Source organism: Suillus paluster, assembly GCF_016628075.1.
Source record: "Suillus paluster strain FC165 chromosome Unknown EDB91scaffold_91, whole genome shotgun sequence".
In the NCBI taxonomy this organism is placed as follows: domain Eukaryota; kingdom Fungi; phylum Basidiomycota; class Agaricomycetes; order Boletales; family Suillaceae; genus Suillus; species Suillus paluster.
The window spans coordinates 98,929-115,111 of record NW_024537651.1 but is presented as its reverse complement, the minus strand read 5'-3'; the positions used below and the strand labels follow the sequence as shown (position 1 = coordinate 115,111).

At 47.9% G+C, this 16,183-nt stretch overlaps 6 protein-coding genes and 1 non-coding gene across 7 annotated transcripts; 3 read left to right on the top strand and 4 right to left on the bottom strand.

The window, feature by feature from the left end:
• Positions 1 to 601: 601 nt before the first annotated feature.
• EDB91DRAFT_1060953 (uncharacterized protein) lies at positions 602 to 1,177 on the top strand (the record flags this gene model as incomplete). The annotated part of the gene is made up of 2 exons (XM_041314391.1): positions 602 to 868; positions 935 to 1,177. The coding sequence occupies 2 exons, from the start codon at positions 602 to 604 to the stop codon at positions 1,175 to 1,177; spliced, it is 510 nt and encodes a 169-aa protein (XP_041171956.1).
• Positions 1,178 to 4,338: 3,161 nt separating this feature from the next.
• EDB91DRAFT_1163208 (Creatinase/aminopeptidase) lies at positions 4,339 to 6,440 on the bottom strand. Its single transcript, XM_041319892.1, has 8 exons — positions 6,331 to 6,440; positions 6,203 to 6,270; positions 5,777 to 6,151; positions 5,461 to 5,732; positions 5,188 to 5,408; positions 5,052 to 5,137; positions 4,693 to 5,001; positions 4,339 to 4,646 (listed from the first exon to the last, which is right to left on the bottom strand). Exons 1-8 carry the CDS (start codon positions 6,350 to 6,352, stop codon positions 4,434 to 4,436), a joined length of 1,566 nt encoding a protein of 521 aa, XP_041171955.1. The 5' UTR covers positions 6,353 to 6,440; the 3' UTR covers positions 4,339 to 4,433.
• A 17-nt stretch (positions 6,441 to 6,457) lies between these two features.
• EDB91DRAFT_t105 lies at positions 6,458 to 6,529 on the top strand. Its single transcript has one exon. It is a non-coding gene; the product is annotated as a tRNA-Gly (tRNA).
• Positions 6,530 to 6,939: 410 nt separating this feature from the next.
• Positions 6,940 to 9,405, top strand: EDB91DRAFT_1163204 (cytochrome P450). The gene is made up of 13 exons (XM_041319891.1): positions 6,940 to 7,350; positions 7,404 to 7,533; positions 7,587 to 7,775; positions 7,825 to 7,976; positions 8,032 to 8,144; positions 8,197 to 8,320; positions 8,377 to 8,390; positions 8,444 to 8,633; positions 8,684 to 8,740; positions 8,798 to 8,822; positions 8,878 to 9,006; positions 9,064 to 9,186; positions 9,238 to 9,405. The coding sequence occupies exons 1-13, from the start codon at positions 7,164 to 7,166 to the stop codon at positions 9,326 to 9,328; spliced, it is 1,524 nt and encodes a 507-aa protein (XP_041171954.1). The 5' UTR covers positions 6,940 to 7,163; the 3' UTR covers positions 9,329 to 9,405.
• A 258-nt stretch (positions 9,406 to 9,663) lies between these two features.
• Positions 9,664 to 11,365, bottom strand: EDB91DRAFT_1163201 (uncharacterized protein). The gene is made up of 2 exons (XM_041319890.1): positions 10,820 to 11,365; positions 9,664 to 10,766 (listed from the first exon to the last, which is right to left on the bottom strand). Exons 1-2 carry the CDS (start codon positions 11,327 to 11,329, stop codon positions 9,819 to 9,821), a joined length of 1,458 nt encoding a protein of 485 aa, XP_041171953.1. The 5' UTR covers positions 11,330 to 11,365; the 3' UTR covers positions 9,664 to 9,818.
• A 277-nt stretch (positions 11,366 to 11,642) lies between these two features.
• EDB91DRAFT_1163197 (glycoside hydrolase family 89 protein) lies at positions 11,643 to 14,371 on the bottom strand. Its single transcript, XM_041319889.1, has 4 exons — positions 14,089 to 14,371; positions 13,746 to 14,055; positions 12,416 to 13,681; positions 11,643 to 12,379 (listed from the first exon to the last, which is right to left on the bottom strand). Exons 2-4 carry the CDS (start codon positions 14,021 to 14,023, stop codon positions 11,650 to 11,652), a joined length of 2,274 nt encoding a protein of 757 aa, XP_041171952.1. The 5' UTR covers positions 14,024 to 14,055; positions 14,089 to 14,371; the 3' UTR covers positions 11,643 to 11,649.
• Positions 14,372 to 14,600: 229 nt separating this feature from the next.
• EDB91DRAFT_1014248 (uncharacterized protein) lies at positions 14,601 to 14,762 on the bottom strand (the record flags this gene model as incomplete). Its single annotated transcript, XM_041312469.1, has 1 exon — positions 14,601 to 14,762. A coding segment is annotated over one exon (162 nt), but the record flags the coding sequence as incomplete, so codon positions are not given.
• Between the last annotated feature and the right edge of the window lie 1,421 nt (positions 14,763 to 16,183).

Below are 16,183 nucleotides of genomic sequence, written 5' to 3'. Positions count from 1 at the left end.
GCCTCACCCTAGTCTTTTCGTTCCTTCTTAATTCGCGAATCGCCGCGGCATGTGATCTGCGCAGTTGTACATGTCCGTGTGGTTCACGACGTAGCCGTCGCCCCTATCTAACGATTGGAATAACTGCAGGATCAGTCTCGGTCTGCTGAATGAACATCATCCGCTTTACCATCGAAACGGGATTCGAGGTTCAGCACTTCTGGCCCAGGGTGTCACGCTCTGCTCTGTGAGCGAATTAACTTACTATCATCTGACTATGTGGTCACGGTTCCTAGATTAAACGCAGGCCTGGGTGCGCGTGAAGTGACATTTATTTCCGAGGGCGCACCATGATCTGGGGCCCCGGATTGTTTGGATATTGCGCCCAGACACTGCGGAGACTTCTTATTTCATATTCTTCCGAGCAAGGAACCATCCATATCCGCACTATTCTCCAGACAGCGTCTTCCTAGAGGTTTAAAACAAGACTCATTGCCTGCTTAATAGTCATCGCACCACGCATCAACGACCTTCTAGCAAAGTGAGTCACAGTTAGCAGCATATCCATGGTCAATCGTATTGATTTCAACGGGTCGCAGAAAACATGTCCGAGCCAGCAACCATGTCCGAGTCGGCACCCACGTCCGAGTCAACTGTTGAATCCGACCTTCTGCCCACTAACTTCGTCGGTACTACTATGGCAGGAGTGCAGAATGAGGACGGGAAATTTCGCATCTACTTTCAGAACAAAGACTACCAGATCTACCAAATGTCATTGAACGACCCAAGGAGCAGGGCCTATACCTTGCTCAAACTCACCACTACCATCGTGCCCCCTGCCCGTATCAACACGCCCATCGCAGCCGTGGCATGGAAGAACTTGCAAGAGGTACGAACTTTCGTGGTCAGCTGTTCCGTGCTCATAAATTCATGCTCATGTTTTTCAATATGACAGATACGCGTTTATTATATCACTGCGGCTAGTCAGGTGCAGGAGATTGTATACTCCCAGCGCAGTGGTTGGAAAAAAGGCGAGATGCTGGGCACTGCGGTTGAGAACTGTGCGTGCTTGTATGCGCAAGGCCGATTCACCACGAATGAGGTCTTCCTCAGGGTTGGGTTTCAGTCTGCGATTGACTCTCAGACTATCACGGAAGCTTATACTCTGAGGGACGGGTGGAAGACTCGTGTGTTCTGAATTGATAGAGCATGTGTACATTGGCTCATATCATGCCAAGAAAGTATATGCGATCGGATGTCCAGTTTTCGCGGGATTTATCAGTGGCAGAGATGTTGTATGTAAACTTGCAATGTCAGGATGACGCCGCATGGTTGAAGCTGATCAAGAGGTGGGGGATTTTACAATTTGAGACAATTCATCTGACCCCCTTTCCCTACTGTATTAATTTGACCGCAAAATAAAGACGAGCGAGTACTTACATTACATATGAGTGGCTAGCAGAACACAAATTTATGCGAGGCAAAGAATACAACCAGCGCGTCACTGATTGGTAGAAGTTCGTAAACCGAGAGAGCCGTCGTGTATCGTTTAAGAAAGCATAATAACTAACAAGTTAGAGACGAAAAAAATCATATCGAAGACAAAAACAGTGAATCGAATATTATCTTAGGTAGCCATCGTACGAGGTCTGTGGTGATCACAGTCGAGCGGGAGCGGAGTAAGAGCTGATAGAGAATGTATAATCTCAGTATCTGTTAGAAACTGAGATGCCCGAATGCAAGACTCGTAGCTTTATACGTAGTTAGTATGGATACGCTAAATAACGGATGTCATAGAAATATCATAGAAATAAATGGTCCAATAATGACGAGCCTCGGCCGACGTCACTGCGTCGCCTCGTCGTTCAACTTGGTTGCGCTCGTTATGTCTCACTCTGACATCGCTAACTTCCTCTTCGGTTCGTCTTCCGTTCCTCCCGATTCGTCAGAGCTCAACAAGGTCGATCTCCTGTTAGTCTCCCGTAGTCAGACCTCGATAGAAGGAAGAGTTGGATCATTATTCCCACTACCATCATCTCAGCAGCTTCAAAGCGTTGGCACATCTAGCAACCAAGCCCTGATACAACTGCAATCCCGTCAGCTAACATCTGACGCATGAAGCCTTGATGTTCGAGCCCTCAATGTTGCAACCGCCAGGGCCGAAGAGTGCGCAGTACTTCATTTACTGATGTCAAAATTTGAAGTCAATATCATATTGAATGCGATGTTCTTCTATCACACTCAAGAACCCCCATTGCTCCAGTGGGGTATGTCCAAGCGCAACCACATCAATCAATTCCGCGAGCAACTAAGAATTGCGCTGTGAACCGCAGCGCCAACACGAAAGCAGAAACATGACTCGCCCTCGTGTCATGTCAGCTTGTCGGTATCTTAGGTCTTACCCGCAAAACCTATAGCTGGCCTATTACATTATATGGTCGAAGGGGGTCGAAATCTTGCAGGCAAAGATACTCACAATAGTTGCACAGACTTGATCGCAGCAGTCAGAATTCTTGGAGCAATCAGAGCCCAAAGGAAGACAAGTTCTGCTAAGAACAGCTGGTGTGGCATTAACAGACATAGATGCTGCCAAAGTCGCAACGACGGCGAGGGAGGAGAAACGCATTGGTTGTGCCACGAGGTAATGCAGGATCTGACAGGGAGGTTCTCGAATAACTTCGAGGTGAAGCAAGGGAGTACATATAAACAGCGCGAGCAAAGTGAAATTGACGCGGCGCGCTGGCAAATGTTGAAACGTTGAGGTGGCACCACCTACTTATAATCTCCTGTAATGCATCATTGCGCAAAGTGATAAGAAAGCCGATTGGATCCGAAATACGATGTTCGATATGAATCGTCGAAGTCCGTTCTGTATGCTGTCACTGTTATAATCCGAAGGGAACCAGGAATCGTCATATGCAGATTCAAGAGTCGCAAGATAATTCATCATGCATCACCGCGGTTAAACGAGACCGACGCAGGAAGTTATCCAACTTTTGAACGACTGCATTTGTCGAGGTGAATGAGTACTTGATAGTTGCTCTGACCAAATCATAATTCTTTCAGCTGACATGTATCATCATGACTGTGTCACGAGGCTTTCAACGTTCAATCAAGACCAAAATAACTCATACATCATGTTTCCTAGTCAAGGGTTTGAGATTTGCCTCTATCCAATGGTTTTTATTAACCAAGTCAGCAACGAACTATGCATTGCGCCATCAACCACAGCACCAATGCTGGAGCAGAAATATGACTCACTGTTCCGATGTTCCACTCAGGCTGTCGACCTAGTTTGTATTGCAGAACGTTTTACCGCTGAAAGGCTATCAATATTAGTATTACAAGGCGCAAGGGGTTACTGTCAGTAATGAATCCAGGATCCAAACCAAACTACTACTCACATTCTTATTATTACACTTTTTGTTGCAGCAGTCACTGTTCTTTTTGCACACGGCGCCTACTGATTTGCATGCACTGTCAGATGCACTGACAGACATAAATGCTGTCAAAGCCGCAATAACGACGAGGAAGGAGAAACGCATTATTTTTGTGAGGTTATGAGATATACGAGATTTGCCAATGAGAATCTTTCTGAGGTAAGGGTCGGATATTGAAGACGGCTTGTTTTTATACCCTGAAATCGTGTTGTGAGGCAGGACTCGGAACGTTCCACTAATGGGTTGGTAGAATGGTTGCACCTGTGAGAACTTCACGGCGAGAATGCAGGCACAATCTAGTAGAACTTGAGCGTCGGCGGATAAATGGTCTGGAATATGCGAACCGTAAATGTGAACTTACGGAACTAGCCCGAGTGACGGAGATGTGTGTTGTGGGCTGAGAATCCCGTATGACGATACCTACTCCGTGCGTTCATCATGATTGGGATGTAAACACTTACCGAAGGCAACGGTGAGACCACTGGCAGATTGTTCGTGGCATCTGCGAAGTCCTGGCTACGGATAGAGAGTCACTTCTGCGGAGGACATCTTGGGAGACGGACCCGTCCATGGAGCCAACACCATACTGTATCAGCGACTCAAAGTCATCTTGTCTTACCTTATAGGTGGATCGAAGAAGCACGACTCAGAGCTGTGAACCCTGAGTGAATCCCGAGTGTATGACAAAAATGTATTCTCTTACTGAGAATGTTGGAGTGGGGTGCCGACCTCGATATCAGTATCATATCGAGTGTTCTTGGAGTCGAGAAATGTGAATCCGAAAGCAAGGGAGGAACAGTACATACTGGTGAGCAGCCTGGAAATTGCAACCACCGTCGATGATTTCAGTTAGGAGTCCATTTATAGTCCGCGATTGCTCATTGGAGTCTGGTACTGAATCAGAATCACCCAATGAAATTCAGTGATCCAATGAAATTAACTGCATGGAATTTCAGAATGATTGTCTTTGGAACCAATACCCACGGTAAATGCCTTACAAATACCTTTCTACATTCAAATCTCCCCAGAGCACACCAACTCCAGCCATTCCACATCACTCCTAACCTTAGTGAGATTCTCGCACCCATCCGAAGTGATCAACACGTCATCTTCGATGCGCACCCCGCCCATTTCGCGGTACTCCTTCAACAAGTCGTGGTTCACGTATTCAGACTCCTCTACAGCTTTGAGTAGATGTTCATGGAAGTAGATCCCCGGCTCAACAGTCTATCGAAGTAAGCAGGTGAATAATCTACGCAAGGTTCAGACTTACCACAACCATGCCCTCTGCGAGGGGCAACCGGAGCCGCAAGTACGTGTAAAATTTGGGGTGCCCGACGTTGTCTTGTGGAATGGTCGTGTTGTCTACTGGTTTACTTGCACTCGGGACATCGTGCACGTCCATCCCGAGCGAATGCCCGACTCCGTGAGGGAAAAAGGCCGAGCTAATTCCAGAGCGCAGAATCTCGTCTTTCGAGCCTTTGAAGAGTCCGAGGCTGAGGAACCCTTCCACAAGGATCTGATGGCAGAGCAGGTGGATGGTGTCCCAGTGGACGCCAGGTCTGAGAGTCGCTATCGATTTCTATGCGAAAGTTGTTACATGATGGTATAAAGGATGTATAGTGTGCCTACCTGCTGCATCTCCAGTACAAGAGAGTATATTTGCTTACTTTTCTCAGTAAACTTTCCGCCATTTCCAACTGGCATCGTCCGTGTGACTTTATGATAGAAGCTCAAATCTGCCTGGCATTTAATCGCTGCGACTCACTGTCCGCAGAGTAGCAATCCCATTCGCATCCTGCGTCAATAAGGAGTACCTGAGGCTCTAACTGCCTTTCGGGTGCAGGACCGTGTGCCAATGCACCGTGATTCAAGTGATCGTGTGGCTTTACAGGTCCCCAGGTGAAGTCCCGGTCGTTGCAGCAGTAATGTAACGTAGCAGCTCTCTTTGAGGCAGCAACAATAGGGAGGTAGGCCTGATGGACAGCCCTGGTGTCATTGGTGAGTTGTCGGGCTTCAGTGCTTACTAGTGCGTTCGTACCCTTCACGCCGGCATGACGCAACGAATATCGCCTCTGCCTCCGCCTCTTTCTCAATCAGCCACTCTCCGGGAAGAAGAGGACGATCGATGCCTGCGCCATTTCCCTGAAGAATCTTACCCTGTACTGCATTGCCCAAAACACGCATGACGGTCTCATGCGCCCTGGAACTGATATCGTTGGCGCGTCGGAGCATTGATATCTCGTTCTCATCCTTGATCAATCGTGTTCTGTGGAGGGAGGAGAGCAAGTATGCATCCGTTGCGGTATGGGTCTCTGATGCAACGATAGTTCGCCAGTGTACTCCTCGGGTAAAACGGGGAATAAGGGCGAGTTGCGCGGCAAGGTATGGAAGACAGCTTCGGGATGTGACTCGAGGAGTGAATCAATGGCACTTTGTAGCTCTGAGCTATACGCAATGTCGGCTACGTCAAACAGCTGCTTCGCTTCCTCGATTGTGGGTGGAGGTACACTCCACATAAGGTCTGCAACCTCTATTGCCGGGATGGATAGCTTGACGCTCAGCCTTGTGGAAGGATCCGTCTGTTCAGGCTGATACAGAGCAAGAAGGAATGATCCAGGCACGGAGCATCCTGTGAGGTAGTAGAAATTGGACTCTTGGCGAAACGGTAGCTCGCGATCTGTGTCATTTCGGAAGGTTGTATTTCCTCCTGCAAGAAGAATGACTTGGGGCTATCCGTGTTAATCAATCCTAAGCGTCTACCGAATGTTATATTGCATTACCTTATCCTTCAACTGCGTTGGAAGCCCATTCATAAGCTGTTCGAACGTCCTCTGCACGTGTGCCGTCGCTGCGTTGAAATTATTAGTCGGTGTCCATGTGTCAATAGATCTGTATCTGAGGCACTAACCGCAGTAAGTCAACCCGGACATGATAGTGAAGTCGATGATTGATTAGGAAGTGAACGAGCGACAAGGATTGGCCCTTGACCTTACTTATGAGCGATATGGTTGTTAGCTCCAAACACTGAGACATCAACGCCGATGGTGAAGCGGTTATCATGCTTGCCTTCCAAGCAAGCGGCAGGGGTTCGACTCCCCTTCGGCGTATATTTTTTTTCCGCTTCCCAATGCCCAAAACGTTGCTCGCAAGTCGCAGCCCGAATCTTTCAGATCTACGATATGGCTACACTTTTATGGCAAGAAAACTTCAATCATACGGAGAGGTCGAATCCATTTGTTGACCTTTGTTGCTGTCAACTCGGGAGCCGGCTTCAGAAGCGATCCTGACAGCGTCTTTTTGTCTTTTTTTGATGGCCCATTAGCTGGGCTGTAGCTGCCAAAACATCCATTTTAAAACGTTTGGATACACACACCAATCCGCTGAAAACATCCGCGACGTGTACACAATGTGCACTGTGCAGGAGCACAGCTAACGACCATGGCATCTTGGAAGCCATCACTTAAGCTTGGCATGAGATCACAAGTGTCTGCATGAAGTAAGTCTTGCGGCTACTAGTGACAGTTTACAACCTAGCGCTGGTTAGAATTTAGCATGACATGTACAGGCTGCATGTGAGTGAAAGTTGGCACACATGCATGTTATTTTTTTCACACATACTGGGGCAATGATTGTTATCTTTTTTGCACACAGCTCAGGTACTGTGACAGGTCACAGATTGCTGCCTGTGGACAATAATAAGCACTCAATGTCTCGTCGTGCAGCGTGTTCGAGTTCGCTGACATGGCCCCCTCCATGGAGGACAGTGTTGCACTGGCAATTGGTTTTCTGGCTCTGCTTGCAATCGCCAGACGAACCAACAGAAAGAACCTACCTCCCGGTCCTACTCCAATTCCCTTTCTCGGGAATTTATTTGATATCAAAGTTGATGCACCTTGGATTTCATACACCGAGATGCAGGAGACCTATGGTATGTGTTCTCGTTTCTTTCTTTTTGCATCAGTTTTCTGACAGAGACCACAGGTGATATCATATACACCCGCGCCTTAAACATGGAGATCATAGTTTTAAATTCCGAGGAAGTTGCAAATGAATTGCTTGAAAAACGATCTCGGGTCTACTCTGACCGACCATACATAGCTACGACCGACCTGTGCGTACTTTTCAGTCAATATATATGCCACTCGCAAACTGTCCTTCCCACAGCTTCGGTTGGGAATGGGCGACATCGTTAGCAAGATACGGTGCGAGATTCAGAATTCATAGGCGCCTTTACCATCAAGTCTTTCGATCTGAAGTAGCTTTAACCTACCGCCCGAGGCAATTACAGAAAGCATATGAAATGCTCAAGTTCATTCTTCATGATCCTTCACATTATGCTGGTCACTTCGAAGTGTTAGTAGTTATTTATCTTTTATCCGAATGAAATTCCACTACTTGACAGGTTTGCCGCATCAGTCGTAATGTCAGTTGTATACGACTACAACATTACATCGCACGATGATGTCGTCCACAATGCGGTGAAGCGTGCATCGGACTTGATCTTAAGGGTCGCAACACCCGAAAAGGCTGCTGTGTTCGGTGCATTTCCGCTTTGTAAGTACCTTGATTATTGCAATCCAGCCAAACAATATAATATTCGTGCCCGTAGTGAAGAAGTTGCCTTCGTGGGTACCTGGCCTGGGTCTGAAAGACGCACTTCTATCGAAGCAGTATGTTAAGGATATGTTAAACACCCCATATAACCACGTCCGCCACAACATGGCAAGCTGAACTTTCGGAGTATGCGAAGAGGCTTGCTGACTGCACTAAACAGGCAAATGGATCTGCGCAGACATCCATGGTTTCTGACGCGCTGAGAAGGTATCATGTGTTAGAAGACGCGGACAATCCGGAGATGGTGATGGAGATCAAAGCCTCAGCTGCCACTGCTTACGCTGGTGGGTGCTGGTGACTCCATATTGTCATTTGCCTGATCCCATTTTCTGAAAAACAGGGTCTGTCGAGACCGTAGGTCTGGTGTCTATCAAGCGCTCGTGCAATGACAAATCAGGATATCTCAGACTGTCTCTTCTCTGTTCATATTCATGCTGGCGATGGTTAACAACCCGGAAGTCCAAGAACGTGCCCAAGCAGAAATTGATCAGGTTGTCGGATTTGATCGTCTCCCTAACTTCGATGACCTCCCGACCCTCCCGTACGTCGGGGCACTGATAAGGGAAGTGAAAAGATGGCATCCTGTTACACCAATGGGTGAGTAGGGCTACATTTAGAATGTCAGAGGTTGCTGAAGCATATCTTAGCCATCCCTCATTCGAATACGGAAGACGACTTCTACAGAGGTTACTTCATTCCAAAAGGTGTGGAGTCGTAGCTCTGCTATTATGTTTATTTCATACAATCTTGACATCCGCCAGGAGCGGTAATCACACCTAATGTCTGGTTTGTGGTGCAGTTCAACTTCTGTCATCCCTTTTGTCCTGAACGCTGTCTCCAGGGCCATGGCCCACAATCCGAAGAAGTATCCTGACCCAGAATCCTTCCTTCCCGATCGCTTTTTGAATCCTGACGGCACATTGAACGATGATACACTCCCATGGATATTTGGCTTTGGTCGCAGGCGCTGGTAATGCATCGTAACCACAAATCATATCCGAGCCGCTCTAATCATTACATCCTGAAGTCCTGGCAGTCACGTTGCGGATGCGTCGCTTTGGGCTGCAATTGCATGCATATTAGCCACCTTCACCATCCAGAAACCTATCGGACAAGAACCACGAATCAAATGGGCATCAGGGATTACTTCGTAAGTGTCACTGGACGTTTGATATATGTTGAGCTGAAGTTGCAGTACTAGGTATCCCCTTCCCTTCCCATGTCGATTTGTACCCAGGAAAGCTCACGACATGCAAGGATTAACAAGCCTAATTCAGAGAAGCTCTCCGTAAAGCAAATGTACTACTTCGCAGGGGCTTTTAATTTTGTACCGGGATAGTCACAGACCAACTCAAGCTTGAGACATTGATTTATGCACGACAATGAATCGTCGCAAATATGAAAGAGCACGACTCACACGACTCACCATATTCTGAGATCTACAACTAACCCAGTCACATATTTAACACTTTCCTTGAGTTAGCTTACAGCCTGCTGCATAATACCATTATCGAACTGCCTTAAGCACGATAACTGCATGATAACATCATGCTACCAGCTAGTGCAGATATAGTCAACTTCCCGAACACGTAGACTCAGTCACTCCCAGAATTCCGAAGAGCTCCAAGTTGCAGAAAGCGGGTCATTAGATAACCCAATTACCCATCAGAAAACATCAACAGGCTTTCACTTGATAGTGAGCTGCGCACTCTATATACATATAGGAGCGAATCCACTGCCATGTCAATACATACGAAGCCAAAGCGTTGGATAGGGTATACGTTAAAGACCCTCAGATTCATCATCATCGTCCCTATGCCTCTGGGAGCACACGCTACACCCATGATCCGCAACACACCCATCACACAGCACACGACTACATGAGCATACAGTAGCGTCCACACACGGCGTGCAAAGTCGACTCGAGCACACCGCGCACGAAAACACCATATGCGACTCACAGCGATCGCACACCTTCAATTCGCAACTCCCGCACGACACAACAAGTTTAGCAGGCAAAACCTTCAGCTTCCTAGTGTCCGTTTCGGAAGCCTCTTCGGCGCAGTCATGGCAGAGCTCCGAGCTCTGGCACCGGCAGCATTCGTCAATGTAGGAGCAATTGTAGCAGAACGGTCGGTCACAGCGGGGACAGCGGATGAAGACGCTAGGATCGTGCTCAGTGCAGAGGTCGCATGCCCATACCTCCCCGCACGGACACGTGATACCACCACTTGTGCACTCTTGACAGATTGATTGGGACCAACATAGCTTGTTTTGGCAGCTCCGCCAGCCGGGTAGCTTGCATTCCATGCAGGAACCGCGCTTGGGAGGATGAGCGCGTGCAGATTCGGAGTATGCGTCGAGTAGGCCAAAAGACATGAGCTTGTCGCCGGGTACGCGACGCATGTGCGGGATACTGACTGGATGACCGGTGCACGAGGAGATATCCCTCGCGCAGCACCAAGAATTGCACCCAGGACACTTTTCTAGGTCGCACCCCTGCGCCTGGAGGCATGGAAAACATAGTACCTGCATTTGGTGTCTGACGCACTGCGCGAAAGGGGGATCAGAAGATCCACGGCAGTCATGCGACTCGCACGATGCAACCTGACAGTTGTTGCAGTGGATAAGATTGGAATCACATATGGAACAACGCGAAGAGTCTGATCGTAGACCGATGATGTCTACGGCACCATCACCCTCCTGTTGTAGAAGGCGTTCGTGGTATTTCTACCGCAGTCAATTGGCTTCATGACAATGAATGGGTACTGATTGGCCCTTACCTGCACTTGCAGCTGCTTCGATACCTTACGTGCAAGCTTACACTCCGCCCAATTGTCCGAGTCATGAGAAGAGATGACCACTTTCTGCGACCTCGCAGAAACGAAATCATAGACATCCATCATGTCAGACTTAAGTTCGTCGGGAATGGGGATGCGCACATCGTGCACCTTGTCTTCGATCTGCATGTCATGGAGTAGGATAGCAAAGCGCGTGACAGACTCTGTGGAGAGACGGAAATGGATGACGACACTTGATAGGATGGGCGGTCCTGGCTTTTCTTGTGAGACTGCATATCCAAGGGTTGCGATATGTTTTGCTTCATTAATCATGGAGGGCTCATGGGACGGGTGTAGCATGTGGTAGATAGTTTTCATGATCCTGAATATCTTGGGGCGCAAGGGATGACCATAGTCTCTCTCGCGTGGCGAGATGATGGTCCAGGCAGGCATTATTTCAAACGCAGAATATGCTGGTAGTGGAAAAACATCAAAATTCATCGCGACACGCATTTAGCGCAATTTGTATTCTTACATTGTCGCAATGTCAACATCTCAAATTTTGGTGAGTTCTTTATGTAACGGATATGAGACTGTGTCTGTTCCTTGACACACCTACAGATTGACCTGCCATTACTCGTGCCTTTGCTTATCGCCGGATGATTTCAGATACGGTAAATTCTCGATTTTGACTGTTTACCTAGTGCGCAATCATAGTTCGAGGTCGACTACGCAGTAATAATAAAAGTGTTCTCAGTCGAATCGTCCGTACTACATACTACAGAGAGCCAAATCATACCCTCGATAGATACGATAAATATACCAACAGCCTTCTACGTATATTTCGTTGCCAAAGCTTGCACCACACTCCACGAGTTGCCCACCGTCCCCCAGCTCTCTGTCTGGCCCCACGTCTGGGCATCCCATTGCTCCCCAATCACAAGCATGGTATTCGCGATAGCCGTTGCATTGTACGCAGTGCCATTTTCCTTCGTTCCGACCAGGTAATCTATAAATGTCTCCCATCGTGGCACGTAATATCCGCCAACGAGGCCACCCCACTGCTTGGATGCGTAGTCGTTGATCTCACCTGTGGGACCCCACAGCGTGATCTGATTCCGTGCATTGTACTCAAGGAATGCAGCATACGATGCGTTTCCATATGCCAAGCTCCTGGCTGCACTAATCCAGTTCGCGAGAAGAAAGTAGTCGTCCGTGAGTAGAAGCTCGTCCAGGTCGTGCAGTAGCTGCAAGAGAGGTTTACCGGCTGCAGCGACAGTTGCACTGCTGGATGCATTCGATGTGTACGTGGCGACAAGTGTTTCGTAGAAGGTGATAAAGCGGTTCGCGAGAAGCTGGCGTGTGACATCCACAAGATCGTATTTGAACTCGGGAATGTTCAACAACGAATTGGACTCATAGCCTGCTTGTATCAGCATCTGCAAGGCAGGAACAACGGTCGTGTTCGTGTCATAGAAGACTATAGTCGGGATCCCCGTCCGGTTAACAAGCCCGCTGAGTGCAGGTGCTAGCTCTAGGATACTCTTCACAGTGGCTTGCGAAGATGGATCTTGGTTGCTGTAAACTGTAGCTTGCGAAGATGGATCTTGGTTGCTGTAAACTGTGGCCCCCAGGATCTCCCATGCATTTACAGCAGACGAAGGGAGGTCAGAGACGTAGTATCGCCTTGATACCCAAGACGACACATACGATGTCCTGTTAATGGCAGTAGGAGACCAAGCCTGATCAAGCAGGACATCATAAATGATCTCGTTCCCTTCCAAACCCTCAGGCGTCAAGCCCATGCCAACCATCGAGGAACCAGGTGATGTCAGAGCACGCAGTGGCTCCGCGGTAACATTGACAAAATTCCCTTCAAAGCCCATGTTGCCGCCAAAGTCGTGTAGTTCGCACCAGACCCATTGCTTTCCATAGTACGAGCTCAGTCGCTCCCACTGAGGTTGCGCCTCGCTATATAGATCGAGGATGATCATACTATTGTTCCCCGGAATACCACTGAGATACGCTTGCACGCGCTCGGTGGTCCAGAACGTTTCGTCGCTGAAGAACAACCAGCCTTGCATGAGCCAGATAGCCTCTGGGTCTGCTGCTCGCAGACTTGCAAACGTGGCTGAGGAGACGTTCTGAAGATATGCGGGATCACCACTATAAGGATCATTCTCGTTGTATTGGTCCAGCGTGTAGATATGAGAGACGCTCCCATATGCAATGATCTGTTTGTCAATCAAGGACTTTTGCAAAATCGCAAAAAGGGGATCGAAAGGTTCGAGGAACGAATCGTTGGTATATGTGGAGGGGAAGCCGATCCATTGACTGCCATTGACGATAGATGCATTTGGATACAAACTATGCAAAGCACGGGGAACGAATCCGGTGAATGATGGGAGGACAGGGGTCATACCCAGCTCGACCATGCGGGAAATGATCTGCTTTTGCAGTGCGAATTGGTCATTGATCCATTGCGTTGGAAGATCGCCGCCCCAGCTGCCTTGTATATTCCCAAACCTGTTCCACGCCTGGAAGGCAGGACCAGACAGAAAGTCTGCGATTTCTGCATCAGTGAGCCCAACCTCTCGGAAGACTTCTACGAGGGTATACTCGTAACCGACCCAAGCTAGAGGGAGGTTGACACCGCGCAACGCGAGCCAGTCAAGAAGCAAAGACCAATCGTCGAATGTGTAGAATGCAGCCGTGTAATCAAACGTGACCGTGTTGAAGAAGTAACGGTAAGGCACGATAGCGCTTCTGGTTACAGGGTCCTTGATGGTGGGAAGCTTGTGAGGGAGCTGGTAAAGTCGCGACCCTGTCCACCAGATATCCACACCACCAAATTCTGTGACATATCTGGTTCGTCAATATGGTAAATTGAGACAAGCCAAATCACTTCAATAGCTGAAAATTGACGTACGTATATAGTCCCCTCGCACAAGCACTTATCGTTGTGCACTCGATGTAAATCTGTGTATCTCCTTCACCGTCCGAAGCATCACGCATTGTGAAAGTGTCCAGGTCTGAGCTGGCAGTTGTCGACAAATTAAATGTGAATGCATTGGAGTGACCAGGCATGCGCCTCTTCACCAATGCATAGAGGCCACTAACATCATCGGGATGAGCAGATGTAGAAACAATGCAAGCTATTGCAGCTAAGAAGAAGGTGCCAGACTTGAGGCTTGCGAGAAGACTCATACTACGACCCAACTAAACCACAGATCTTAGTTAGTGCTCGGGTAGAGCCTTGAGAAAGAGTAAGCGAGTGAGTTGCACATATTTATGTCAGGTCGACTATGCATGACTCCAAGGCGGGTTAATATTGTGTTGATAGTGGCTTGATAGTGGCTGTATGTTCTTGAGATGATAAGCATTACAAAGAGTAAGCTCCGGTCCATGATAGAATCGATATCGATAGTAGACTCCGAGGTTGATCCGAGCTGGCGCATCAGCAAAACCGCCCAGGTCTTATGAGGCCTTGACTGGCCTAACAAAGCCATACGAGGTGGCTGTAGGCCTGGCGGATTGCGCAAGGCTCACAGCGCCATGAGCGGAAATACTCCCACATCAGCAAAACCCAAGATTCCTTATTTGACTTTGAGCGGCTTATTTAAGCTTTAGTTTTCAGGCAACTTCGCAAATGCGCGCCAAGGCACAACAAGTCGGTCAAAGAGTTACTTAGCTTAAGCTCTTTCAAGTTGTCCAAGGGGAAAAAGATGATAAGGCTCAAAAATGCGATTAATTAGATTAAAGTGACAAAGGTAAGTGCAAATGTCTATGATGCGAGCTCGAAAGCATAATGATCAGCATATTTATTGACATAGAATGTACGAAAACTGTCATATGAGTTACGTAGATTGATACTGTGGTGAAGAAATTGTTTGCCATAGACGGGAATAAGGTGAGCTGCACGATAGATTGAATCGACATGTATGATGTTGTAGATAGGTGCATTGTTAGTGCCGCAGGCTGGACGGACCATCCACATACCAGTATCTTCATCAGGCAAGTCTCCAATGATATTGAACCAGTGCACGACAGCGCACGGGTTATGGGTAAGTTATTCCTCCATAATTGAACGAGAAGAACGTATGAATCCTCGCAACTTCGAGTCCTTGAATGCCCACATCTTCTGACCCAATATTGACAAAAACACAGTCATAATAAGGGGCCTCATTCTGCCACATGGGACAAGCATGAATGTGCTTGATGTTGGATGTTCAACATCAACCTTGTATTCCTTTTCTTGATCGCCATCATGGGCTCTATAGTGTAGCTTATAATTTAGTTGTATTGCATTGTTTGTACCTCAGCGGTTCTTTCACCAACGCTGAGGTACAGTTCACGTTCATTCTGCACACCATCTCTCACTTACATTGTTTCATCTCTAGACCTGTCTCTTAGGTACTATTAATGTCATAGCGGTTCTTTCACCAATGCTGAGACCTGTCTCTTAGGTACTATTAATGTCATAGCGGTTCTTTCACCAACGCTGAGACCTGTCTCTAAGTTTCTACTTTCTACAGGTTATGAGCCCTGGCTCAAGCTGAGCCAGAAACCAAAACTTTGAACAAGAATTCACTCAGTCAGTGCCTGCCACTCACTTATCTCATTTCCCTCCACGATGGCATTGTCATGGGGAAACACGATCATATTCCTGAGCTGCTTGGAACTGTTAGGTACCGTGCCGGCTCAGGAAGCGGAGGGGTCAGGGCTTGGCTTCAGCTCTTGTGCTGCGCCCTTAGCCGAGTACGTGCCCCAAATTTGGAGCGGGTCCAACATTGTCCGACGATAGGACAAGTAGACCGCTTAGGTCTGCTTTGAGGGTCGGGAGGTAAGTGCTACTAGCAGTGGGCCGACTAGGAGCGGAGTGGAGAAGGTGGAGGATAATGTGGAAGGTGGAAAGGAGCAGGGGGAATACTTGATAGGAGCGGAGAAGTAAGGAGAAGACTTAGAGCACGGCTCTAAGTCAGAGCGGAGGGTCGGAGGCGACAACAAGATGAAACTTGTGTCCAGAGGAGGCAAGGTCCTACTGAGAATTCTCACAAGTAGAAACTGCAAGAAGACAAGTAATATTAAGACTAGGGAAAATATCTAAGTACAGGATATGTTATATACTTCTAAGTAGGAGGCAGTGACCAGGATAACTATGTTGCAAAGCTATGTACCAAGGGTATAATTTGTAAGTACTTACACAGGCGAAGACATAAGTCGGAGTGGATACCAGTATGTACACGTCGGATCAGTGATTGAGTGGTAAGGAGAATTACCGGTGATCCGGAAGTAAGGGTCTATGTACTGAAGGGGAAAGTATATATCTAAAAGGGGCAAGAGGTTCCAGTCGAATGGAGATGTTAT